At 38.4% G+C, this 27,953-nt stretch overlaps 1 protein-coding gene across 1 annotated transcript; it reads left to right on the plus strand.

Annotated features, from left to right (window-relative positions):
* The first annotated feature begins 532 nt into the window (after positions 1 to 532).
* On the plus strand, positions 533 to 27,943 carry LOC131507138 (rho GTPase-activating protein 20-like). The gene is made up of 14 exons (XM_058721497.1): positions 533 to 819; positions 1,732 to 1,899; positions 3,507 to 3,656; positions 6,120 to 6,161; positions 7,006 to 7,090; positions 11,232 to 11,309; positions 14,010 to 14,076; positions 16,656 to 16,844; positions 20,236 to 20,411; positions 21,774 to 21,935; positions 23,850 to 23,959; positions 24,485 to 24,674; positions 26,144 to 26,255; positions 27,518 to 27,943. Exons 1-14 carry the CDS (start codon positions 755 to 757, stop codon positions 27,661 to 27,663), a joined length of 1,740 nt encoding a protein of 579 aa, XP_058577480.1. The 5' UTR covers positions 533 to 754; the 3' UTR covers positions 27,664 to 27,943.
* Positions 27,944 to 27,953: the final 10 nt, after the last annotated feature.

The following is a 27,953-nucleotide window of genomic DNA, read 5'->3' on the forward strand; positions in this document are numbered from 1 at the left end:
GTGCCCCGCAGACCTTAGCTGTGCCCTTGAGTACCCCATTGTCCCAGTGAAGCAGCTGAATTAGTGATAGCCAAAACCTGGAAACGATCCAGAACTCCTTCACCAATTGGCTAAGCAAACTGTGATACATCCATATCATGGCATACTACTAAGAGACACAAAGAAATGAACTATGCCTCCAGCCATCTGGATGAATCTCCAATTACGTTGAATGGAAGGAAGCAAATCCAAAAATGTTACACACTATATGATCCCATTTTTATAACATTCTTGGACTGGCGCAGTTACAGAAATGGAGAACGGTTTTGTGATTGCCAGGGATTAAAGAGGTGGTGGGCATGGAAGGAAGTCTGTGTGGCCGTAAAAAGGTGACACGAAGGACCCTTATGGTGATGGAAGTGTTCTGTACCTTGATTGTATCAATGTTAATATCCTAGTTATGATACTGTACTATAGTTTAGAGAGATATTACCATTAGGGGGAAATGAGTAAAAAACTAATGCAATCTGTCTGTATTATTTCTTACAGCTGGATATGAATCCACAGTTAGCTCAAAATAAAAAACCAAAAGAGGCCGAATCAGGGAAACAAGTATGTCAGTTTGTCAGTTATGAACTAAGCCTTAGAGCCGTGACATCATAATGGCAGTGATCTTGACTACTGTGGAATCCTCAGGCTTCAAGCATTTTACAGTACTCTGCCACGTGCTGTAGACTCACTTCAATTTTCAGTGCCAAGAACTGAAGAAAAAAGGATGTTCACGTCAATCAGAAAGTATGCTGAACTTTTAGGTGGTCATTCAAGGCTTCACCTTATAAGGTAGTCTTTTAATATACTATTTTTGATCAACAAAACAGACTGACAGTAACTGGAAGTGTTGTTCTCTTTTGTTTCTTCTAACGCATATGGACTAATTCGTAACTTCAGCACTGATTTCATGAAAAGCTACTCATGTTCATAAGATTCAGTGCTGCTGAGCAGAAGGGAGGCAGCTTTACATTCTGGGGGGAAGACACTTTCTTGGCTCCATGAGAGAAAATTTTCTGGTCTGTGAAATAATCTATCCTATTTATGAAAGAATTTTTGCGTTCTGTACAATTTAGCTGTTTTACCCATGATGACCAAAAAGTCCTGTCAGAGTCATAGCTCAGCCAAGTAGTAGCTAAACTCATGTTTAGAAACTTTTTGATGTTTCCATGATTTTTGCTGGTCTTTGAGAATTTCCCCCAAAGTTTGAATGTTGATTTAGATAAGACTGGGGTCAATTTTCCAGGATCTTCAGTTATCTACATTTTATGTTAACATGAAGCCAAGTTGTACTTAATTCTTCACAAACATCATTTTATTTTATATTAGGCCACAAATTGTCTTGTTTTTTGGTAGTGGTCTACCTTCTTATAATACTCTCTACCTTTGGCCTCTTGGTTCTCCCCTCCCAAATAACAGCTCGTGATTAGCTCTGTGGCTTTCTCCTCCCCACCTCTAAAAGTTGGCATGCCCCAAGGGCTTTGTCCTTGAAACTGTCTCCATCTGTATCAACTCCCCAAGTGATCTTATCTCTTTTGATAGCTTCCTATAACTTGGTGATTCCTGAGTTTGAGCTCTGGAGTCTTGCTTTGGAGGTTGAGACTAATTTTTAGTGTTGTGTGAACCCTGACATTTAGCATAAAAATATATTGTATATATTTGACTCAGTAACTAGCTGCTCCATGGTGTTTGATGTATTTGCAGGGAAAGCTTTTCTGTTGACATGGACGCCCACAGCGAAAACACTACATCATCTGAGGGTGCCACCCATACCCTGCTTATCCATGGCCCTGTTGAACTCAAGCAAGGCTGGAGGAGGCAGAAACGGCACCTCTTCTTGTTCAATGATTTGTTGCTCATGACTAATACCGAGTATGTATACTATGCTATACACCTTTCTGATTATCATAAAGTTACATTTCCATTAGCCTTTACTGTAAGAAAACACTGTGTTTTTCTTTTGTTTTTGCAAGTGTTTTGATTCTTCATTCATTCAATTATGGAAGTCTTGTTTTGTACCATGCCCCTGTAGAGAAGACAGTTGAGAACGTGACAGGTGGTGTCTCTCTTGCCTGGGACCTACAGATAAATGATAAAAATAAGAGGGGTGGATGTATAGATTGTGATTAGTGCTTCCAGCAGAAGGGTGCCACGTGGAGAAGATGGGAAAAGGTATCAGGGGTTGTCTAGGAGGGCCTCTCCAAGATGGCAGCATTTAAACTAGATTAGATGAGAAGCAGTCACATTCCTAGACAAGATGACTGAAACTTCTAGGATGAGGGACTAAGCGGGCCTAAGTGGGTGCCACCTGGTCCCTTGGGGGGAGCGGCTCAGGGAAGGTGGATTTGACTGGAGCCTAAAGTATGGAGCATGAGATCAGATGTATTCAGGGATCCAGTCACACAGGGTCTACACAGGCCATGGCAAAGGGTAGAAATATTATCCCAAAAGATTTTTTGTTTAATGTTTTTATTTATTTTTTGAGAGAGAGAGAGAGAGAGAGAGAGAGAGAGCACATGTATGTGTGTGCGTGTGTGTGTGTGTGTGTGTGTGTGTGCGTGTGTGAGAGAGAGAGAGAGCAAGCAGGGGAAGGGCAGAGTGAGAGAAGGGGACAGAGGATCCTATGCAGGCTCTGTGATGACAGTAGAGAGCCCAATGCAGGGCTCGAAGTCACGAACTGCAAGATCATGGCCTGAGCCAAAGTCTGGCGCTTAACCATCTGAGCCACCCAGGCACCCTGACAGTATATATTTTTATTTAAGGTTGAAAATAACTTTTAAATCTTTCTGATGCAAGCTTATGTTTTGTTTTTGGTTTGTCTCTTGTAGGAAAAAACTGTATAACTATTTTTATCTGGGGCGCCTCAGTGGCCCAGTTGGTTAAGCATCCGACTCTTGATTTCAGCTCAGGTCATGATCTCACAGTCATGAGATCAAGCCCTGAGCCAGGCTCTGTGCTGGGCATGGAGCCTCCTTAAGATTCTCTCTTTCCCTCTCCTTCTGCCCCACTTGTGTTTGTGCACTCTCTCTCTCTCTCTCTCAAAAAAAAATAATAATGTATTGTGTATTTTTGTTCAGCCCTCAAATACTTTTTGAAGTAAGCAAGACATAAATGAATAATTAACTGTAACAATAACCATAAAATTATATGTAATAATAAGTAACAAATCTAACAACAATAAATGAATTAATGGTTTTCTTTAAATGCTTTAAAATACGTACTCTCTACTTAATACTCAACATTCAGAAAAATGGCTAGGGAAAGTGTTTTGAGGGTCTTCCTAGGCCAGACTTTGCTCAACACGCGCTTTGTAAAAGCCCATGTAACCTTTTGCTGGGCTGTGCACAGAGGGTAGTAGAGATGAGGGAGGCACACTGTGCCCTGGAGCAACGAGCCCTGGTGTCTCACGAGCACAGCTGCCCCCATCACATTTACAAAACAAACTAACAGACGTCTTGTTTGGGTATCTTTCTTTCTAGTTATAAAAACACCTTTAAGATAAAAAATAAAATACCACTGAGCACCATGTGGATAACCAACTGTACGGACAAAGTGGGAGATACCAGCATCAATGCTGAGAGGTCCTTCGTCTTGGGCTGGCCCACGGTGAACTTTGTGGCCACCTTCGGGTAAGACTTACAGCTTGGTCTTGTATTTACATGGGTTAGAAAGGAAAACATTTTAACCTGATTGTATATCAAGCCAGTGACTCACTTTTGAACCTCCATCAATGACACTTGTTTGCCTTGTACTTTCTCCAAAAAGGTTTTTATGTGCAAATGTAAGGAATAAGATAACATAGAGTGGGGACTACTGGACTACTGGAGTCACTTCCTTTGGTTTTAATCAGTGGTTTTTCAAGTGGGCTCTAGGAGCCACTTGAGGAGTTGGGTGTTCTGGGTATGTGGAAAGAGAATCAAGAGAGTGTGGTTCTAGGGCCTCACTCCAATATCCTGCCCCCTAATTCCCAGGGAGTTCTCTGTGTTTGTAAATCACAGGAATGTTTCTCTTGAGCAAGTACTATTAAATAGTCCAATTAAATTTGAAAAATTGCTTTTATATTCCCAAGTTAATTCATTTAAAAATAAGATGTAATTACTACAAATAAATTAATTGTGCCATCGAATATGAGATTGCCTGAATTGCCATGTACAGATTATCTTAGTTGGTATCTATAGAGAGGTGACAGTCTAAAGCAAAAGTTTGATTTCATGGAGTAGAGATTAGTTGTGCAAGACACATTTTCAGGCTGACATGAGGATGGGGAATGTGGCATCCTGAGAGACATTCCTGGTTCTACAGGGGTCATGCAACATTTACATCTGTTGTTTGAAACAACCACACCCCAAGTCTCATTCTTGCTTTACATAATGAGTGAGTGTTCATCACATGAACACATCACCCTTCTTTCTTCTCCTCGCCCCACTCCACCAAAATCTCACGTGTCATCATAAAGATGAGACAACAAAAATGTTTACAAGTTGTTAATTTATTAAATTCTGTAATGCAGCTGTTGACATAATGAAAAATTTTCAAAGCTTACTGGGAAGAAATATGGATGTATATCATCTCTGCATGTCTTCTTTTCCATGACATATTTCTGAAAAGATTATCAGTTCCTATTGCTTAATGGCCTCTCCATGTTGCAAATGGAAGGAAATAGTTTCAGTTGATAATATATAAAGTCTTTGATTAGGGAATTTCCAAGAAACTTTTTTTTCCTAATGAGAGAGAAAATGCGGAAGCCAGGTTTGCATGTTAGGTTAGTTAAAAAGCTGTATAAATATATATATGGCATTTATAAGAATGCCTGGCACCTAGTGCTTTTGTTCCTTGTTATTATTACTGTTCTGCAGATTGGCATACATATTTAGAAGCTATGTCCATGCAGGTTGGGATGCTAAATGGGTGTTCCATTTTTCTGATGAAACAGGTCTTGAAAATGGTGATGGAGGGAGTGGGGAGCAGTGTTGCTGGTAGGAGTATAAAATGTGGCAGCCACTGTGGATAGTTTGATGGTTCCTCAATATGTTAAACAGAATTATCATATGACCCAGCAATGCCACTTCCAGATATATACCCAAGAGAAATTAAAAACATGTTCATACAAAAATTGATACACAAACGTTCATAGCAGCATTGTCGATAATAAGCAAAATAATAATAATAATAATAATAATAATAATAATAATAAATGGAAACAACCCAAGTGTGTATCAGCAAATAAACAAAGTGTGGTATAAGAGCTGGAGACAGTGGGAAATGGAGAGCGACTACTTAATGGACACTGGGTTTGCTTTTGGGTGATTAAAATGTTCCAGAACTAGATAGTCATGATGGTTGCACAATAGTGAGAAGGTACTAAAGGTCACTAATGTTCAATGTTATGTGTAATTTACCACAATAAAAAAAAATGCTAGTAAGTGATAAGTCCACATATGAATGGGGTTTAAAACATTCGCATTTTTTGCTACTAAATCCTAGGGAAACTTTAGCATAGAAAATAACCTTTAGTAATTTAGCCGTAGATGGACTGATTTTGCTCAGAGGATCATAGTAATGAAGAGTAAGTTTTCTAGGAACTAATTTAACATATTACAATATGCTAATATGTATAAAGAAATAAAATATTATGGCTGTTTTTTCCTAAAAAGATATTCTTATTTCTAGGCCAAGATAGTTCCATCCAAATGCCAAATTTCTTAAGTACGATTTAATTTGAATGATAATGTTTCTTTATATTTGATACCACTTGCAGGGGCAGGAACACTCTAAGGTAAAATTAACTTTTTCCAGTTCTGGAAACTGAAACTCAGAGTGGTTAAGCAACATGCCCATGATCGCATAGCTTGCATCACATAGTTACAATTAAGCGTTTAGATTAGAAACCAACCTTTCTTCCCCTTTAGGGTCTATTTCCCATTATTGTAATACTGCTCGTAAATGAGCAGGGTCCATCAAAAGCTCGATTGTGAGGAGAGTACAACTTACACATGCAACCACATCAATAATAACTGGCTGCTGCTATTTTTGTCTGAATGGTGATCTTAATAGTTTGAGTTTGATTTTTATTCCCATTTCTTAAATTGCAGGTCTTCCGAACTAAAGGAAAAATGGTGCTCTTTCCTTCAAAGGTATTTTGTCAGTATACATATTTTAATTCTTTAACCCATGATAAGAGAATGCAAATTTCTTCAAAACCATGCCCTCAAACTCTTCTCCTTCTCCTTAGTATTATTAGACTATTCCAAATAATTTCTTATTTAGATTTACCCTGGCTGCCACTGCAGATAATGTGCTCTCGTTTCTATGTATATTTTGCTTATTTTTGATGAAGTTCTGGTTATCATTCTCATCTTCCCCTTCTTTCCAACCTAATGATTGGAGCTAACATTATTCTCAAAACATACATTTCCTTAAGTGCAGATTACTCACTGATTGTCAAAGCAACTGCTAATTCCTGCCCTGGAGCCCAGGAAGGGGCTGGGCCCTCCAGTCTAGGTAGGAAAGCTTTGACCACTGGATCTGCTGCTCAGATCTCACATCATGACAGCGATCTGTTGTTTTTTGAGTCATGTCTCATTTTCCTGAAATATTTTTGCATGTTTTCTTCCAGCCCATAATTTGATTTGGCTATTTATTTATATGCTTTTTTTTTAAATGTTTATTTATTTTGAGAGAGAGAGAGAGACAGTGAGTGGGGAGGGGCCGAGAGGGAGGGAGAGAGAGCATCCCCTGAGCAGGTTCCATGCTGTCAGCACAGAGCCCAATGCAGGGCTTGATCTCACGAACCATGAGATCATGACCTGAGCCAAAATCAAGAATCGGATACTTAACCAACTGAGCCACCCAGGTGCCCCTACATGCTTTTAAAAAATGACACAGTATGTTGAAAATATTAGCAACATAGATTGATTTGAAAGTAAGCTAATAGCTAATTCATCCTACTCAATTTGGGTTATTATTGAATTTGATTAGGTACATCAATCTAGCCAAAGAGAAGGACCAGCCAAAAAGCATTCCCCTCCAAATCTTCACTGGAGACATCGAGAACTGTGGCGGTGTAAGTGTTTTTAAGACTAAAAATTAAATTCCAAGTTCCTGATTCAGACAGAATGAAAGAGATGGAGATGGAGGGGTAGATAGGGAGGGAGGGAAGGAAAAAGAAATAAGGAGGTAGAAAGGAGAAAAGAAAAAAGAGGAAGAGAGAGTATTTAAAAAAGTGCCATGTTGGAAAATGGATTTCCCTGTCTACACGTATGTCTTTGTATACATAAAAAGTGACTTAGGTAATATGAAGCAAGAGGAATCCAAGCTAGCTACAGTGCGTAAGCATGGAAAAATATTGCATGTTAAATGCCCATAATATTTCTCTGAATCCTTCTAATAGCAATTACAGTGGCTTCTAGTAAAGTGATTTTCACACGCAGGTATATCTTACTAGAATTAAAACATTTTGTTCCAATGGTCACTACTTATGTACAGAATGGTTTGGATTGTTTCCACAGTTCTTTTTTCCCCATGATGTTTTATTTGGTATAATTGTAAACTTACAGAAAAGTTGCAAAAATAAAAATAGTACAAAAAACACCCCCTGTACTCTTTACCTGGATTCACCTATCAGAACACTTGACTCCATTTGCTTTACTATTTCTTTTCTTTCTCTGTCTCTATTATGTGTATGTATACACTTATTTTTGAGGCTCATACAACACCATGGCCCTTTATCCTTAAACCTAAGTATTTCCTAAGAATAAGGGTATTCTCTTCTATTACCACCCTGTAGTTACCACCTTTAGTAAATGTAACATTGGTATAATGCGTTACCACGCCATTAGTGTTCCCATTTTGTCAGTTGACCTTGATAACGTCTCCTTTCTAGTACAGGATCCACTCAAGGGTCAGGTATTACATTCAGTCCTTATGTCCAATGCAGAGGAGCTTTGAAAGGTCTTTCGTTCCAAGGAATATCAGGATTGACTTGAGCTCAGAGGGATGACACTTTTAAGGGATCAGCATATTTCTATCTCACTTTCTTTATGCTACTGGAGAAAAAAAAATCAAACCAATTGCCCCGGTTATTTGTATAAAGTTTGATTTCTGAAATTGTAGTGCAGTAGCCAAGACATTTACAATGATATTTTTGGGTATTTTTAAATGACACTTTTTTTTCTGTAACACTTTACAGTAGCTCGAGATCACACAAAATAGTATTTGAAGGTGGAAAAAGATGTAGTTGAAGACAGTTACTTCCTGGCCAAAGGAAAGGCCGCGCAAATATTTTGATCTGTTTCCAAGCACCAGATAGATGCACTGAATGGAGATGAGAGCAGAGACTTCTCCACAGCAGAGCACATTCTCGTCTCTGCCCGCTTTGATTTCAACTGTGGGAGTGGGTTACACTCAGAATGCTTCATGGAAAATTACTTTGAAATTTTTTAAAAATCAACTTATGTATAATTTACACAAAAGAAACATTTCTAATGGTCTTCATTCATTCCTAAGATCCAAGTTTCCCCCAACACAGTTTCATTTCATCCTAGAGAAACGATCCTCAGCATTTCTTGTTGTGCAGATGTGGTGTAGGCAGATTTCCTTCTTTTATCTGAAAATGGCTTTATTTCACCTTTACTCTTGAAAGATAGTTTTGGGGATACAAATTGTTTGCAAATTGTTTCCTTTCAGCCCTTTCAAGGTTTTGCACTCTCTTTTCGTTTCTGTGCTTTCTGATGAGTAGTCTGGGGTCATTCAAACACCAATCCTCTGAAAGTGATTAGTCATTTTTCTTTAGCCACTTTCAAGATTTTCTCTTTATTTTTGGTTTTTCGTAGTGTGGCTACGAAGTATCAAAGCATGGTTTTCTTGAATCTGTCCTATTTGGCATATTCTGAACTTCTTGAATTTATAAACTTGTCTTTCATCAAACTTGGGGACTTTTAGTCATTATTACCTCAAATATTTTCTTCCCCATTTTCTTTCTTCTCTCCTGAGATTTCAATTATATGTGTATTAGACCCTTTCATACTGTTCACAGGTCCCTCAGACTCTGTTAATTTTTTTCAATCTTTCTTTCCCCTTTTCTTCCTCAGACTGGATAATTTCTATTATCTATTTTCCAAAATCACTGACTGCCATTTGTCATCCCCATTATACAATGTTCCCTAGCCAGTAAATTTTTTCTTTAAGATATTTTTCAGATAAAAAAAATTCTATTTTTAAATATATTTAATTTCTGTGCTAAGATGCATCCCTTTTTGTTTATTGTGAGCATATTTTCATTTGGATCATTGAGCATTATTGTAATTGCTGTTTTTGCCTAACAATCTGAATATCTAGATCACCTCAGAGTTGGCTTTAGCTCTTGAAAATTGATCACATTTTCCTGGTTTTTCATATGAGAAAAGAAGGCAACATTTCCCTTTCTTTTAAATAATTTCAAAAGACAGTTTATTTCTTTAAAAGTTATTTGTTTATAAAGAGCTCTATCTACTGAAATTTGTGTTTTGGAGAACATACGACATGCAGGAAAATTTACATACATCCTTGGAATTACTATTTTGAACACAGTATGTTCCTTATGCCATGAAAACCATTATCTGGCAGACCAAATAAATTAAGGAGTGATATTAGCATTTCAAAAGAGATCTTTTTTTTTTTACATTAAAAAGATTTCATGGGAGACTTGTTAAGTTGTATTGAAAGGTTTTCAGACATCTTAAAAAATAGCAGAACCATTACTTCTAATTAAATCTCAAGCTAAGACCCAGTCAGACTTTTGAATCCTCCTAGATAATTTAGCATAGGAAGCCCCTTACATCCCTGACTTTGAGTGCTCTGATCTCTGCTGCTGGGTTCTAAACATTTTTTTATACTCCTTAAAGCTACAGGTAGTTTGAAATCAATGAATGCTTTTGTTTATAAAAGTCTGATTATCAACTTTCATAGCCATCTGACATATCAAATAATTGCATTCCATTCATAAGAAGAAAAATACAATGAAAGGCCAAGTAATGAATTATGAAAGTGTTTCTTTTAACTCTGTTCTTAGTATTTTTAAGGCCTATGAGTGTCCACTTTTGCTGTTTGCCTTCTTTAAGCACTCTTTATCAAAGGACATAGGCCTCATTGCCTAATAATATTATATATTGTCTTATTGGTTACATATTGTTTTATTTTAAAAAGAATTTTTTTTAACATTTATTTATTTATTTATTTATTTGAGAGACAGAGCATGAGCTGGGAAGGGGACAGAGAGAGAGGGGGAGTCACAGATTCCGAAGCAGGCTCCAGGCTCCAAGCTGTCAGCACAAGCCCGATGCAGGGCTCGAACCCATGAACCATGAGATCATGACCTGAGCGGAAGTTGGCCGCCTAACCGACTGAGCCACCCAGGCACCCCTCATATTGTCTTATTTTAAAATGTCTTTTGGAATTCAGATAGTCTTATAAATAATATCTCAGAATCCTATTAATCCCTTTCAGGTAATTTTCTGTAAACTGTTTTCCTAGTTTTGTGGAGCAGTTTCTCAATGTAAGGTATGGTAGAGAGCTATTATAAGTAATAAGCCACTCACTGGCACAGTTGGGAATGGAATGTAAATTTCTAAACTTTTCAATCTCATCTCCTGGACTCCTTGGTTTTATTTGTCTCAACAGATTTCAACAATGAAAACCTTAGTAACTGTGATGCCTGACACAAAGAAAGTACTGACCAAATAATAATTTTTAAAAAATGTCTTTTATAGCTAGTTCTTATTCTGATTTTGCTGAAACTGAGTGTGTAATTGCAAATGAATAAAGCCATACTATAAAAACACAACTCAGGAAGAGAGAAAAACGTCCAGCTCCTCTTTTTTAAACTATCCCCTCTGCTCCATTTTGGAACTAGCTTTATGGAGCTGAGGATCAGCCCATGCATCTTCTTGGGATTCTCAGTCTTTGTTTGTTTTGTTGCTTAAGCTTCTGTATTTTGTGTGCCACAAACCCTTTAAGAGAAATATATGTTTTACTGCTTCCCACTAGCTTCATGTTATATAAAGAAACGAAAATATAATTAAGAGTGTATGCTCTTCATGTGCTTTATTTTGTCATTACCTGAAAGCAAGCTTTGCCTTTAGAATATGGGTAATAATTTGACAATAATTAGTCACATGGTTTCAATTTTTTTCAATTTATAGCAATTTTTCTTTATTTCTTTTCTATAGTCTATAACTGTAACAGTGGCAAATTCAGACACAGCGAATGACATTATCAACATGTCACTACCAATGCTAGGAATAACTGTAAGTTGCCTGCAAACTATTTTTAGTTAAAAACCAACCTTGACCTTTGAGATTTGTGTGTGTGTATGTGAGTGTGTGTTGTGCATCTCCCATTATAAAGCAGCTGATTATTAAAGATATCATAGCCATATTTTGCCCCCCACCCCAAATTGAGAAATTGAAGGCAGTGAAGCTATATACATGGGCGCCCTTCTGGTATTTCCATTTTCAATTTTGTGCAAATTCAAAATCAGAGAAAAAAATTGGGCTATAATTTTAGAGTGCTAATAACAACATGCAGTTCACTGTATACATTCTATACATAGACAGTAAAATATTTCAAAATTTCTAAAAATTTCCTTCTCTAGTGGACTCTTCTTTCTGTGTCATCTTTCCTGATTCCTCCCCATCACTATTTACCCTGGTCATCACCCAAGGACTCAATCTCAATTTAATGAGTCTTAAATTACATGTTTTGCTGTAAACGTTCACATGAAGACCACATGGCTAGAAGCTACATCCCCTTGATATAAGTCCTAAGGATGAGACTGCTAATGCCCCTTCGGAACTGGTAAAGAAGACAAGTTCTGACTGAGAACATGGATCTGGGGGCATCTGTGTACACATCACTTTCATCCAGTTTTGGTTTCAGCTCCTTACGTTTTGATGGGGCTAGTATGAGTTGCTGAATTTTTTTTTTTTTTTGATGAAAGAAATGGGTAGATATATATTTTTTAATTTTTGTAATGTTTATTTTTGAGAGAAAGAGAGAGAGAGAGAGAGAGAGAGAGAGAACATGAGCAGGGGAGGGGCAGAGAGAGGGAGACACAGACTCTGAAGCAGGCTCCAGGCTCTGAGCTGTCAGCACAGAGCTCGACATGGGCTCGAACTCATAAACCACAAGATCATGACCTAAGTTGAAATGGGATGCTTAACCGACTGAGTCACCCAGGCACCCCAGGGTATATTTGAGGGGATGCTTTGTAAAGGAAAAGAGAGGGTGACAGTCAGGTTGACAAAACTGAGGGAGCACTTATAAAGCACAGCTTCTTATATAAAATCCTCTGTAAATGTGAAAGTGTCTTGCTATTGTGACATGACATAATTACAAGATTTGTATTGAAATTCTATCTGAACCAATGGTATAATAAAGGCCCTTAAAAATTCAGGGCAACCAGAATTTGGCATAAGAACTCAATTATTTCTGTAAAAACAAAATTTAATAATACATTTGAAATAAAATTGAATTGATATGTAGTGAGTAAAACACATCTCTACATTGATTTCTTTTTTTTTTTTTTTTTTTTTTTCAACATTTTTTATTTATTATTTTTGGGACAGAGAGACAGAGCATGAACGGGGGAGGGGCAGAGAGAGGGAGACACAGAATCGGAAACAGGCTCCAGGCTCCGAGCCATCAGCCCAGAGCCCGACGCGGGGCTCGAACTCACGGACCGCGAGATCGTGACCTGGCTGAAGTCGGACGCTTAACCGACTGCGCCACCCAGGCGCCCCTCTACATTGATTTCTAACAATGCTTACGATTGTATATCATACACATCTCTGTATGATATATACACCCTGCATAAGAATTAAATCTTGGAAAGAGAGTGAGTGGTTTTAGAGATGAAGTTGGGAAGACTGATTAATGATATTGTTCATTTTATTTCATGTTTATGATTTTCCTTTGCTTGAAGTGACCCATCTCACTAGACAACAATTTCCATTTTAATGAAGAACTGGGGTTATTTGTCTGATTTAAGGGATTCCAACATAGTGTTTCTGAACCCTACCTTAAGAGAAAAGATTCTTATTAGCTCTTACTTCCTATTGGCAATACAATTTTGAGCTGATTTAGCTGTGTGTGTGTGTGTGTGTGTGTGTGTGTGTGTGTGCTTGTGATTCTTTCCATACCTCTGACCCTCCTCAAGGCAAGGCCATGATTTTTAATCAGAAGTCAAGGACAAGCATAGTACCTATCATCAACAACTCCATTTCAAACATATTTTACTTTATCCTCCTAGAAGACTGTTTAAAATAGTTCAGCAATCTTTATATTTTAGACTTGTTAGTTTCAAGTGGGATTTCCAATATTATTGGGCAATAATTCTTCACAGAGTATTTGTTTTCTGCATCTGATTTGTTCTCTAGGTTAGAGTTCTTGTCCCTTCTCTCCCTGTAGTGGGGCTTGACTTCACTTCCTATCTCCTCAAAGCTTCTTGGGCATTTTCTGCTCAGGGCTGTTGAGCTATTATGGCCTTCCAAGTTACTTTGCTCGGGAATCGTCATGGCAGGGTGTGTGGCTCTCTGGACAATATGCTTGTCTGTGCAGGGACATTTGGAGGCAAAAGCCAACATTATCCAAGGAGTCTAGAGACAGCAGAAGGCCGGACTTCTGAGATTAGACTTTTCCTCCTTGGTGAAGGGGCACAACTGTGGTTTCTTATGCCAAGGGCCACCCACAAAGTGAGGGCTGGATTGTACTGTGGTTCTCCAGCCTTTATCAAGAAATGACAAGAATCTGAGAAGGTCTACTGGAGGCTGTGAGGGGAGCAAGTTAACAAGTGTTGTTAACTCAAAAATTGCAGCTACCTCCATAGACCAAATAGCATTTATACTGGCCCTAATTCTTTCTTTTTCAAAACATAAAAATGCTAAGAAAATGTGTTCTTCAAGTACTGTGAAAGATTTGTTGTGATGCATAATCTTTTTGTTTCCAAGGGCTCTGAGAATGACTATCAGCTGTGGGTCAGTTCTGGCAAAGGAGAAGCCCCACAACCACTAATTGGTAAGTGTCAGGGACAATCTAAGATGGGATTGAGTAGGTTCAGAATTGTAACTGTAAGTCTCAAGGTAATGATTGTTCTGTCTTTAGCTTAAATACCCTTAAAAGTGAAAATCACATGCAGTATTCACTCATACATTTATCAGATAATTCCTGGGTACTTACTCTTCACCAGGCACTGATAACATCTCTTCATTCAGCAGTTTATGGTCTAGTTGGGGAGAGAAATGTAAATTTTTCTTCTCTATCGTTTTTTTACCTGACAAATAGACCTGTATTGAAAGTTTTTGTTTATTTATTATTTACTCACTTATTTACCCACTTACTTAGGTATGAAATCAAAATGGATTGGAATTTCTTTTTCCCATACATTTATTTTTCATATTTCAGTCTTGAATTCCATTTCCTAACTACTAAGTAGCCTCTATTTTGAGAATCCTCTAAAATCCAGTCATGTCTCTGAATCCAGGTATAAATATGTACCGAACACTTGTCCTGTGCCCATAAGTTTTTCAGCATAATAAAGAAAATGAGATAATCACATTTAAACTCGTCCAGTCTTCACTGACTAAACCACCTGTACTTTGCCGTTTCTCAAGCTTTTTCCAGCATGGTTCTTAAGGTTGTTGATAAACACATTGCACCTCTCCTAAAATAGTGATTAGCATGAGTGATCTAAAAAAGAAAAAAAGAAAAGGAAAAAAAATCTTTGGATTAGCAAATTTATTCAGTGTTTACCAGAAATAGAAAAATTAAAACAAGAAGACAGGATCTGTAGCAGACCTTGAAGTACAGTAATGTATAGTAACAGTGACAATGATTTCTGCTCGAAATCTTAGAGCATTCCCTCTTACATGCATTTTTTATCCTTTTAATAATCCTGTGAGGCTATTACTCTTTTTCAAGTGATCTAAAGAATATCTTCAACTGACCTGGAAATCTAAACAAACACATTTTTTCTATGAAACATATATTCTCAGAGAATCACCAACCACATAGCTGACTCCACCATTTAAAGTTTTTGTGTTAACGCTGACATCTTGCAAAAGTCGTTCAGCAATAAAAAGGGAAAAAATTAAATACTTAAATATATTTATCTTAATAAAGTGCATTGATTTAGATAAAACAATGTAGATGATAACTTTTGAGACTTGGAACAGCTTCACGCATGAAGGCAGCTCTAAGGAATCCGAAGAGCCTGTCATTCATGATGATCCTTTAGCAGCATTCGAAATGTGTTTCTTAACATGCTCTCAATTCTCAATTGTGGATTAACTCCTGGCTGTCTTGGTGATTTGGTTGTACTGCTGTCATAGAAGCTTCTTTTGCCTTAAAGGAGGGAAGTCACTGTGGTTCTCGTGAACCAAGCATTGACGTTTCATCTGTGCCAGATGAAAAGGAGCAGCAAAAGCTCCCCAAGTTACATACAATAATAAATCAGAAATGACAGAAAGAGAACTTTCATTCTATTCTTAAAAACTGAAATCCGTATCACAGCACAGGGTCTTTTGAAAGTTCTATGGAGAGGAAACAATTTAAAACATGAAAGAGCAAAACTAATCACTTGGCAGGCAACTGTTCATGATTTGGGGTGTGGTTTTCCACTTTGTAAACACCGCTTTGCACTTTGCTGCTGAGTTTCCAACACAGTACAGCCTTCCCTCTGATCCTTGCTTGCAGGATAGCCCTGGTAGGGAGGATGGCAGTGGGAGGGAAGCACAAAGCATAAAGGCAACCCATCCCATCCCATCACCCTTGAGTAGCTCTGGCTCTAGAACTGACAAAAGGAAATGAAAAATCTGTTTGACTGATATCATGTGTGAGAGAATAGTGACTATAGCAAGTCTTAATACTGTGGCCAACTGGGGTGCCTGGGTAGCTCAGTGGGTTAAGTGTCAGACTTCAGCTCAGGTCATGATCTCGTGGTTTATGAGTTCGAGCCCCGCGTCGGGCTCTGTGCTGACAGCTCAGAGCCTGGAGCCTGCTTTGGATTCTGTGTCTCCCTCTCTCTCTACCCCTCCCCTGCTCATTCTCTCTCTCTCTCTCTCTCTCTCTCTCTCTCAGGAAATGAATAAATGTTAAAAAAAAATTTTAAATACTATGTTCAATTGTTCAAAAAATATTAATCACCAATTTTTATTAATATATTTACTCATATCCTTATAAGTTTGTGGGTAAGCATTTCAAAGGACGAATGTAAGACTCAGAGGGGTCAAGTAGTTTGCCTAAGATGTACAGATCTAGTTAGTGTCAAGGCAGAAACTAGAAGGCCTTAAATATTCTCAGATGGAAACAGCAAAAGCCAACATTGTGCAGAGCAATGCACTGATGAATCTATGTATTCCAAGCAAAGGAACATGATTTAACTTTTCTTTTCTCTTTTTAAAATCTTCTCCTTGAGCACCTGATTTCTGCAGCGTGTCCCCCATAAGAGGGTATATGGTGTATATGGGTATATGGGAGAGGAATCCCCAGAAGAATAGCAGCATATACCAATGTGATGCACACACTCATGTTAAGGTAGGTTTGATGACAGCCATCAGCACCAGCCTGAATTTACATTTAGACTTTTCTCCATTTAGGACATGAACATCCCTATGGAATTAAAATGAGCCATCTGCCATCTACTCCACGGCTGCCACAGGGACCAGAGGCCTCCATCTCTCCTTCCACCCTCCAGGAGCCTCTCCTTTCAAAGGAGGGGTTCCCAGAGATGCAAGACCAGTTCATCCTGAAGCCCAGGCACCCAGTGCAGAACCAGCAAGGGAAAGGTAAGCCCCTTCGCTTCCTTCAAGTGCCTTCTTTTAGCTCATATCTCCACTCTTGAACACAAATTCATGACACAGAGCCTATTCTCCGTGTGGGGGTGGGGAGGGACAGTATAGGCAAGAACCCAATACCCACCCAGAATGAGGCTTAGAGAAACTCCCAAAGGTCTGAAATCAAGACCTGACTCACTTCTTGGAAGGTCGTTTGTTTTAATTCTTCTAGGTAGACCCTTACTCTTTTCTCTGTATCCCCAGAGCACTTTCTACATAGTATTATGTGTGTACACATATGTGTGTCTTCTTAGAGCACAAGAGTTTTATGGTCTAGAAACTTGTCTTCCCTATTCCAGGGTTTTGTCTAGTATCTCAGGCCATCACAGGAGGTGTGATGTCTAGTCTATGTGGCTTAAACACACCTGGAACAGAAGAACTTCAGTGGAGTAAAGAGTTACAGAATTGACTTGCATTTATTCTGGGCTTAGGCTGAAGTGGCCTTGGGTTCTAGTTAGAACTGAACTCTTAATTCTACCCCCACTTTCCACATCTGTTTCAGACCCATGTCAAGACTGGAACTAGATGATCTTTATGGTTAGGGCTTTTTAATCTTCTGTCTTACTATTTTTCCCTACCATGCCAATATTCCCTCATTGATATTTCATTCTCTGATGAAAATGTGATATTGGGGCGCCTGGGTGGCTCAGTCGGTTAAGCGGCCGACTTCGGCTCAGGTCATGATCTCGCGGTCCGTGAGTTCAAGCCCCGCGTCGGGCTCTGTGCTGACAGCCCAGAGCCTGGAGCCTGTTTCAGATTCTGTGTCTCCCTCTCTCTGACCCTCCCCCATTCATGCTCTGTCTCTCTCTGTCTCAAAAATAAAATAAATGTTAAAAAAAAAAAAAAATTTAAAGAAAATGTGATATTAACCTGAGAAGCATTGGGGTCAAAAAAGGAAGTATTTTTATTGTTATTATTGTTATTCTATAAGCTCAAAGTTTCAAAAATTTTATTTTTTAATATTCATACTCTAACTCGATCATTAGGAAGTGCTAACCCAAATCTTGCCAGTATCCTTGAGAAAGGATAGATTTCTATCGAGTTAGCTTGTTTAGTCATTCCCATATTTTTCATGTCTATGGCATATATTTTTATTAGTCACAGAGGCAACGTGAACTCTAACACCAAATAATGTACATTACAAAAGGTCCAGCTAAGCCCAAAAATGTCTTTGAGAAAGTATAAGACTTCAGATATACTTGCTTTTTTGTTTTTAAATGTTTGTTTATTTTGAGAGAGAGAGAGAGAAAGAGACAGACAGAAAGTGCACATGAATGGGGGAGGGGCAAGTGGAAAGGGAGAGAGAGAATCACAAGCAGGCTCCACGCTGTCAGTGCAGAACCCCACATGGAGCTCAGTCCCATGAACCATGAAATGACCTGAGCCAAAATCAAGAGTCAGACGCTTAGCCACTCAGACTCCCCATGTATTTGCTTTCTGTATATACTCATGGAGTAGCTAGATTTATGGCTTTGTATCAAGGGATACGACACTCTTCTTAAAAGCATTCTTAATTAAAGCTCAATAATGGAATATATTTGGATAGTTTCGAAATAATAAAACTAGGGTAAGAGTAGGGAAACCAGGTTGCATACAACTCAATTTATATATTAACTTGTATCTTAAGCAAACATTTGTACGTTTTGATGTACAGGAATCTCCTTCTAGATTTAAGAATGTATTTGCTTTCTTCCTTCACTCCTTTTAAAATGTCAGGGGTATGGACTTCAAGATGGGAAGAAAGAGCCTTAGTTAGGCAAAGTGGTGGCATTCCTTCATGTTTGCATACCTTCTAGAGGTTGCAAAATGAAACCGAGAATGGGAGTGAGGTCTCCTTTGGGGGGAAGAGACTGATATCTAGACTGCCCTAGGCCCTCTCAGCAAGGAAATTACTTTTATCAAGGCTGCCATGAGCCAAGCCTTGTGCTGAGTAGTACATTATATTTAGTTCAATGAGTTGTAGGTAGCATCATTTACATTAAATTTGAGCAACCCGAAGCTTAAAGATTTTTGAGCAACTTGTCTAAGTGGCAGAGCCAGGACACTTCTGGTTCTTAGATGTGGTCTCTCTGATCAAGCACCAGGAGTGTTGCCACCCACATAAGTGATGCCCTCACTACATCCCAGAGAAGCCAGTGGATGGGTGTTTAAGGGTATTTGGTGAAATGTTGCTCATCTGTTTATCCAAGTTGTAACTTGACTTTTCTCTGGACTTTTAAAGAACTCAGTTATTTAAGCAGATTATTTAAACAAATGTTAAGGTACCTTATAAGGAAAACATTGATAGCTGAGCAGTAGAAACTTTGAACTCAGCTTTTCCATTGCTGATCACCTTTTCTTTGTAAAGCTCTTCTTCTGCATGCCTTTGATAGGGAGTGTTGGATAATTAAAAACCATCTCCAGGTAGCTTGGTGGGGTGTCACAAGAAACACAGCCACCTGGGGGCGCCTGGGTGGCTCAGTCGACTAAGTGGCTGACTCTTGATTTCCGCTCAGGGTCATGATCTTACAGTTCGGAAGATCGAGCCCCAAGCTGGGCTCTGTGCAGGCAGCGTGGAGCCTGCTTGGAGTTCTTTCTCTTCTCTCTCCCTGCAGCTCCCCCTGCTCACATGCACTTGCATACACATACTCTTTCTCTCTCTCTTTCACAAAATAAATAAACTTGAAAGAAAGAAAGAAACAAACAAACAAACAAACACAGCCACCTGGATAATCTTCCCACATAGCCAGCGTGTAAAGACTACTTCCCATGGACCCCCTCTCCTACCCCCCGCCCCCGCATAAAGTCATCCATGGAGATGGCTCAGAGTAGAGGAGCCTCAGGCTGGCTGAGAAGTGGGGTCAGGCAGATTGTGCCATGAAAGGCAGATCCTTTTGATCAGAGGCAGTGGAACATTCAGAAAACCAAAGAGGAAATCTAAGTCTGGGAGAAGACTCACTGTGAAAGCAGATGATTACCAAACTCTGCTTGATTTGAATACTCAATCTTTTTAGCTTTTAAAACTGGATCTGACACTTGAATCCACTGATCATACTTAAGAAGAGGACACTAACAACTACAGGCTAAGTGCCTCATGATGCAGTATAATAGGTAGTAAATGGCACCAGAAGTATTGACCCTGAGTCTGATCAAGTCTCCAGTTCTAACTATCAGTTTGTTGGATATGGGGAAGAACACAGTAGCACCATAAGGATAGTATTAGCCAATTTCAGAATGTGGAGAATACTACACAAATGACTCAATTTCCCTCTTCTAGCCATAGCAATGAACATGCAGTAAAACATAAATGGAAAAAATTAAGGTTAATTAACTTCTACTACTACTACTCTCATTTCTTCCTTAGGTTCAGGCCAGAAGACAGTTAAAAGGAATCCTTTCATAAACTGGGCCCTTAGGTGGGGCCCCAGAGCTTGCCAGGACAGCCAGTGCACAGCTCCACCTTCTGCAAAGCCAGCACAGCTCTTCGGAGTTTCCCTCATGGATGTGTGTGATAATGACCACCTGCCCTCCCCCATTCTGGTAGGTCTCATTTTGGTCTCTTGTCAGCCCTCCTGAGGAGGGGGAGCCCCGAGAGGCCAAGTGTTCTCATCCAAATCTACAACCAAATGGAAAAATAATTAGCCAGTTCCTGGATTTGGCTGAGAAGTTTGTTTCTATTATTTCAAAGAATAAAATCTGATTTAGGTACTGCAGAGTCATGAGGCAAATACAACAGGAAAAGATAATTCTTGTCCATTCTCCTTGTTTCCACAAAGACCCACATAAGCCTGTTCAGACCAGCCAAAATATGGATTCTGTGTGCATGAATCTCTGAGAGTCTATCTCATCTTTACATTCTCTTTTCATTGCCTTCCTGAGCTCATATTAGTCTCCTTCAGCTGAGTCTACTCAATCGTACAACTCAAAATATCTCATGAAGCATAGTGACTCATCTTCTGGCAAATATGAATCTGTTAATACTAACAGAATATGTCAAATGAAAGCCACAGACTTTGGCCTGTCCTATCTCAAATTGGTGTACTGAATTGTCAATGTTAACATTTATTGAGTATCCAGGGTTTCTCTGAGCACTATACTAGATGTAAGGAATGTTATGCTACATATGAAGAAATTTATGATGTTACTTACATGCTAGCTACTACCCCAGTCCCTGCATTACAGCAAATTTAGGGGGTAGCTATGAATATCATCATCCCAACTCACAAATGAATTAGAAAAGCCTCAGTAAAAATGTATGTGCCCTGGGTCACACACCAGATAAGTAGCATAACAGAGTTCAGATCCTTTGGATTACCTGGCTCCAACCCCTATTATCTTTCTACACTGCAGACAGAGGACATGAAGGTACAACTAAAGGCAATGAAAGACTCATGGGAAGGGAATGTAATCAGAGAAGGAGGAGAGAGTTTTTGAGCCTGATTTTAAAAGAGGGAAAGAAGGAGAAGAAGTAGGAATGGAGTATACAGTCACTTAAAGAGGAATAAGCAAATGGAAAATGAGCGTGGCAAAGAGATTCCCACACTTGGGGAATAGCATGTATGTAAGGGAACAATGAAAGAAGAATGGCGGGGTAGGAGAGAGAAGGGTGATTCTACAAAGGCCTTGACACAGAGACTAACTTTTTAAAAGTATTAATTCACTGAAAAGGAAAAAATCTGATTAAAACAAGTGTTTAAAATGGTTTAGTGTATGACTGTAAAGTGTATTTTTGGGTAGACAATATATTTAAAGACGCTGAAAAAACAAATCCAAATTTACTTTAGTCCTTCCAGCTCTAAAACCCGGTACGGTCACAATCCCTAGCTCTTTCAAAAAGGAGGCAAGCTTGTGTTCTGAACTTATGGATATGAAATGTCATGTACTTTTCATTTCTTTCTATAGGATATGCTTTGCTTTATCAATCAAAAAGGGCCATTCACAGAAGGCATCTTCAGAAAATCAGCCAATATGAAATCATGCAGAACCCTGAAGGAGAAACTAAATTCTGGTGACAAAGTGAACTTGGACAGTGAATCTGTTCTTGTGGTAGCATCTGTCTTAAAGGTAGGGAAAGTTCTAGCATTATCTACACATGAGTAACTGAAGCTATTATTAGTGTCCTTCATCATGATTGCCCAAGAACCATAATAGGCATAATAGATTAAGTATCTGACAAACTGAAATACACGTCACAAAGTCAAAATTTAAAGAAGCTACTTTAGGAGTTAAAAACCCCATATTTCATCACACTCCACCCTCCCCACCTTCACTCCTGAAGACACCATGCAAAATACTAATACTAGTAATAATAAATTTCAAAAATATATGCTTACACACACAGAATATTTACCAAATGTCCTGCTTTTGATGACTTTCTCACCACCCTCATAACAATGAAGGCAAAGTTTCCAAAAGAAAATTCATATTAAACATTTGAAAATAAGTTTATGATGAATCAAAAAAGGCTCAATGAGGCCACCAAAATGTCTGTCCACTTAATCACTCTTCCCCATGTTTTTTAATGTGTTGTACTTTAAAAGCATAGGAACCACTTTACCAATTGTGCCTTTCACCTTTACCATCCTTGGCATCCTTTGTTAATATTTGTCATGTTTTATCCACCATCCCAAGGTTAAAACCACATGGTAACCATTTCCTGCCACATGCCTCTTCTTATAAATCTAACTTTTAAACTGGGTGCAATAGACAAAATTAGTTTGGAATTCTGAAAATTCAATGGATTTACACAAAAAATAGATTAATTTTGAAATGGTACAGCTAAATCACAAGTATCCAGTTACATTTCTATAAGAGGAATAACAGAACAGAGAAAGAACTTAATCCATCTTGACACTTGTTAACAGCTCTGAACAAAAATAAGTTAATGTAGTAATGACTACAAACAAGTTACTAAAATTATCTTAGAATCTCAGTCACGTTTGGTCTTTCCTGATCCCCCATTAATGTTTGACCATATGATAAATAGAAATAGTCCAGAAATGACTTAGCTACCACAACTACACTGGGGCCATAGTAATATATACCAGTAATATACATAGAGGCATCAAGAAACAGGGGAAAGAATGATGATACACCAGGTATGCAAATAGTAAGATGAGTGTTGCCTTGCTTTTCTACCAAGAGTTTGTAGATTCTTTCCTATTTCCATGTTATAAGCACAGACTAGGAAGGGGGTGGCCACTTATGGATATGGTTCATAGACATTTCTAAGGTATTTTCTTCATAAAGTTGACTGATCTTGGTGGAGAATCAGGCTTTGCAACCTCGACCTTCATAATATCACGTCAAACTAACTGGAGAATTGGCCTAAACTAGAAAGGAATATATCACAAGGATGACAATGAGTTTGCCACTAGACTGTCTACTTTTATACAGTTAAGAAAAGGAAAAATGACGCAAGTATGAGAGTAGCATTCTCCCAAGGAGCACATACACCTCAAGTCAGAAGACTTAGTTCTTTCCTGATATGTATGCAAGAGCACACATGTGTGTTTTTTTTTTTTGTTTCAGTACTTTTCTTGCTAGAATTAGGAGCTAGAACTGTGTCTAAAGAGCTAGCACTGTGCTATTTGCTATTTGCAAAAATGGGTATGTGTATTTCTGTCCAAGAAGCAAATAGAATTTAAGATGGTCTATCTCTGGACCTGTCACTTTGTAGTAGTTTGTTAAAATGTACACAAAAGAGTAAATTACAGATGATAGAAGGGAGCTTTATCTTCATTTCTACCAAAGCCTCAGCTCTGCTTTTATGCTCTTAAGTTTTAGTTGGGAAAAAATCCAAGCACTGCTTGTGTGTGTGCAAGTCAACGGAGAGTGAGAACCACGCTCTGTGTGGGTCACAGTTTGGGTATCTGTGAAGGAATGGGGACTGAGCTCTATTTTTCAACTAAATGTTTTCCAGTATATATTTTCTATAAGAATTATATTTATTTACTTATTTATTTTTATCTACATAAGGATTTTCTTCGAAATATCCCAGGAAGCATATTTTCATCCGATCTCTATGACAAATGGCTTGCTGTTGCTGATCAAGGGAATGAGGAGGAGAAAGTAACTGCAGCCCGGAGGTAATGATGTAGTAATTACTCTACTCTGGGCATGTCTCAAAAATACAACCAACGTACTATTAGAAAAATATTGGCTTATAGTTTATAGCTTTGTCCACTAAAATAATGCCAAAGAGTTTCAATTCTTCACACCCATGGAGGCCAACTTAAAAACAGAGGCATGCCTTAATGCTATTATTGAATTCTTATGTTTCTCCTGATCTTATTAATGTGGAATCCCTGACCATGTTATACCTTCTGAATATATGAAACTGGTAGACAAAATCCACTGAGCTAAAAGGGCTGCTCCAGCATCAACTGCCAGTGATACGAACTTCAGTTTGTCAAACATTTAACCAGAGAAGTTTTATCTGGTTCAGGAACTGAATTCAGTGAAACATTATTGTATACGTTCATGCCTGGCACTCCGTTACAGTGGGTTGTGTTCTAGATACACAATGAAGTACTCTGCTCCCTGTCTTTATGTTTCCAACTTCCTAAGTGAAATGACTTGCCTTATTTAAAAGTGCATTTTTCTAACTTTAGGCTGTTAGACCAGCTGCCAAGAGTGAATGTTCTTCTCTTGCAATACCTTTTTGGAGTGTTACACAACATTGAGCAGCATTCCTCATCCAATCAGATGACAGCTTACAATTTATCAGTGTGTATAGCCCCAAGCATTCTTTGTTCATCTAATTCCTGCAGCTTGGGATTAGAAAGCAATTTCATAAAAAAGGTAATGAGAGCTTTCATTTTTATCCTCTGCTGGGTAGAATCCCTACTTTGAACCTGAAATTTGCAGTAGCAACTCTGATGGATCAGTTTCGTAAAGTGCACATTTTTGTCATGCTGCCCTGAAGAGGCAGGGTCCATTGTCTTGCTCTGGTGGGGTATGGCAAGGGGTGTTGTTAAGTGGGGAACTCAGAGAAGTTGAGTGGCTTTGTCCCCATCCAGGAGACTAAACACTAGATTGCCTGAACAAACCAGAGAGGAGTGCCATGATACAACAGAAGAGAGCCTGGGCTTTGGAGTTTGACAAGTCAAGGTTCAACTTTTAGCCTAATCCTTGAGGGACATGTAACCTTGGGCAAAGCCATGGTTTCCTCACTACACAATGGTGACCACATCCAGTTCCTCTGGTCATTACTGGCACATCTTAGGTGGCTTGGGCAACATGAGCACCCATGGCTCCAAATACATCGGCCTTCCTCTGCCAGTTGTGGTTCATTTAGAAAAATACATGGCTACTATTTTGCCTCTTCTATGTCATAAGGAAACTGGTAAAAGATTCCAGAATATCCTAATGGAGCCACAACATGCTTAATAAGATCACAGCTCTTCCCCAAGCTCACCCAGAAAGCGAGCATGAAGCAAGGTGATACATGAGGAAGTACTGCAGTTAGACAGACAGCCATGTTTTCTCTCCAGCTGCATGAGTTTTCCTTCACAAAAAAAAAAAAAAACAAAAAAAAAACAAAAAACAAAAAACAGAAGTCACTGCTTCCTAAGTTTAAGATACTTCTTCATTTAAGAAGTGAATTTCATAAGTTTTTGTCAATGCTTTATTGTTTTATTTTTTTAAGGCTTATTTATTTATTTTGAGAGAAAGAGAGAGAAAGAGAGCAAGGCAGGGGCAAAGAGAGAGAGGGAGAGAGAGAAACCCAAGCAGGCTCCTCACTAGCAGTGCAGAGCCTGACTGGGGCTCAAGCCCACAAACTGAACCATGAGATCATGACCTGAGTCAAAATCAAGAGTCAGATGTTTAACTGACTGAGCCACCCAGGCACCACTGTCTATGTTTTATAAATTTTAATAAGATGTTATATACATCAGTTACAGCTCAATAAAACTGGAAACAAATTTTTTTGAAAAGAAAAATTTAATAAGGTAGGTTATACTTTGAAAATTATCCTAGTTTTCAAGATGTAACCATTGATATCAAAATGTTAGCTATTAAACAAGGTCACAAATTATAACTTTAGCCCACTTTTGAACAGCATTTTAAAATCTGTACCCAAATTATATTGGAAAGTATCACAGTTATTACTTGGAGAACTCTGCTTTCTATATATTTTTATCAAGTCTGAATTTTTCCTCAGAATTCTTTCACATTTTTTGTTAGATCCAAGATTCACATACAAAATGTGATTTGTAACTATGCCATATGAAAAAAAAGTGCCTCATTTTTGTCTTTTTGTGTTACAGGTTTCTCTTGTACAATTTCTCATTGAAAACTGCCTCAAGATATTTGGGGAAGACATCACTTCCCTCTTGGGAGAGAGCTCAACGAGCTGTGATAACAGCGAGAATGCTGCAGGTACCGTGAATAATTTAATTGGCTTTGGTGAGAAACAGACAGCAAGGTTGTCAGGGTTCATGGGAGATGCTTAGCCAGTGATGTTCTGGAGCCCAGAGCACATCCCCAGGGCAATGATTTCCATCTGCGCCTTCTTCCGAAGTCTGGTTCACAGGTCAAGGGAGGTCTCACCCTGTTGCGAGACTAAAGAAAGGATAAGATGAGGTCTCTGGCTTCAAGAAGTTTCTAGTGTGGATCATGATAGCATTAGGAGACATGATGGTATGATATAGTGTTTGGGAATTTTTTCAAACAAAATTTTAAATGGGTCTTGTATATATATATTATATTTTTATATATGTAGTTATGTATAATACATAATTATGTATTTATATTTATAATATATAAAATATAAAAATATTTATATATTTTACACATATATACATATATATATATATATATATGTGTAACATATATGTAGATATAAAATAGATGTGATTTGGTCAAAACCAGAGTGAGGGGCACGGAGCACTGCCTGTTTTATTCCCTCCTCTTTCCTTTTTCTGCCCAGTGATCCTTGAGGCACCACAGGATTCCAGTGCTCTTTGAAACAGGTTGAAAATAACTGGCATCATTGGGAAAAAAGGACTTGACTTGATGCTAAACAGCTTTCCAAAATGTAAATTCCTGTGCCTCTGTTTACCAACTATGTTACCTTTGGCCAATTATACTAGCTCATTATCAGTTTATTCATCTCTAAAATGTGGATGGGGGCACCTGGTGACTCGGTTGAGCATCCGACTTTGGCTCAGGTCATGATCTTATGGTTCGTGAGTTCGAGCCCCACTTCGGGCTCACTACTGTCAGCCTGTCAGCACGGAGCCCAATTCGGATCCTCTGTCCCCCTCTCTGCCCCTGCCCCCCTTGGCTCTCCCCAAAATAAAATAAATATTTAAAAAATAAATAAGTAAAGTGTGTATGAAAATAATGTCTAAATCCTAGAACTGTTCTAAAGATTAAGTAAGATAATGGATGTAAAATAAATTTGTAAACAAGGAATTAACAGGGCTAGGAGAAGTTCCCCTGAGACTAGAGCTAGTATTATTTTGAGCCTAGTGAGTCACAGCTACCTGGCGGCAGTCCATTTTATAAGACTGCTTAATTTTATATATATTTCTTATATTTCTTTAGGAAAATACATGTCTTCAGGAATTACAATGAGTCTAGTGTCAGGTCTGAGAATGTACTTATATAAGACAACTGTGTGTTTTTTATTTCATCAGTGACAGCACAACAACCTCTTGAATCCAAGCCGGTGACGGTGATAGTGATTTACAAAAAGGCACAACTGCAGGATAATACCAAGACTTCATCTGGCATGGATCCACATAGCCACCTGTCTACAGTTCTCAAAGTCACTGAAGACTAGAATCTCCATAATGACACTTGATCCTTCCTTTTCCTTTATTTCATATAAAATAGGAAATATAAAGAACTCTTTTTCCAGTGAATGAAAAATGAGCCCCTTCCAAGGCCCCAGTTTATCCCATTTGAGTTTTTCTTTTCCTTGATCCCATTTATCCCTATTGAGGTAAGTTTCCAACAAAATATCTCTTCTATCTTCAATGCCTACCACATCATAGTATATATTTATTGTATTGTTTTGCATTGTATAGTTTTATATTAATACAATAAAAATCACTCCCTAACTCAGTGGAT

This window comes from Neofelis nebulosa, chromosome 3, assembly GCF_028018385.1.
Source record: "Neofelis nebulosa isolate mNeoNeb1 chromosome 3, mNeoNeb1.pri, whole genome shotgun sequence".
NCBI classification, from domain to species: domain Eukaryota; kingdom Metazoa; phylum Chordata; class Mammalia; order Carnivora; family Felidae; genus Neofelis; species Neofelis nebulosa.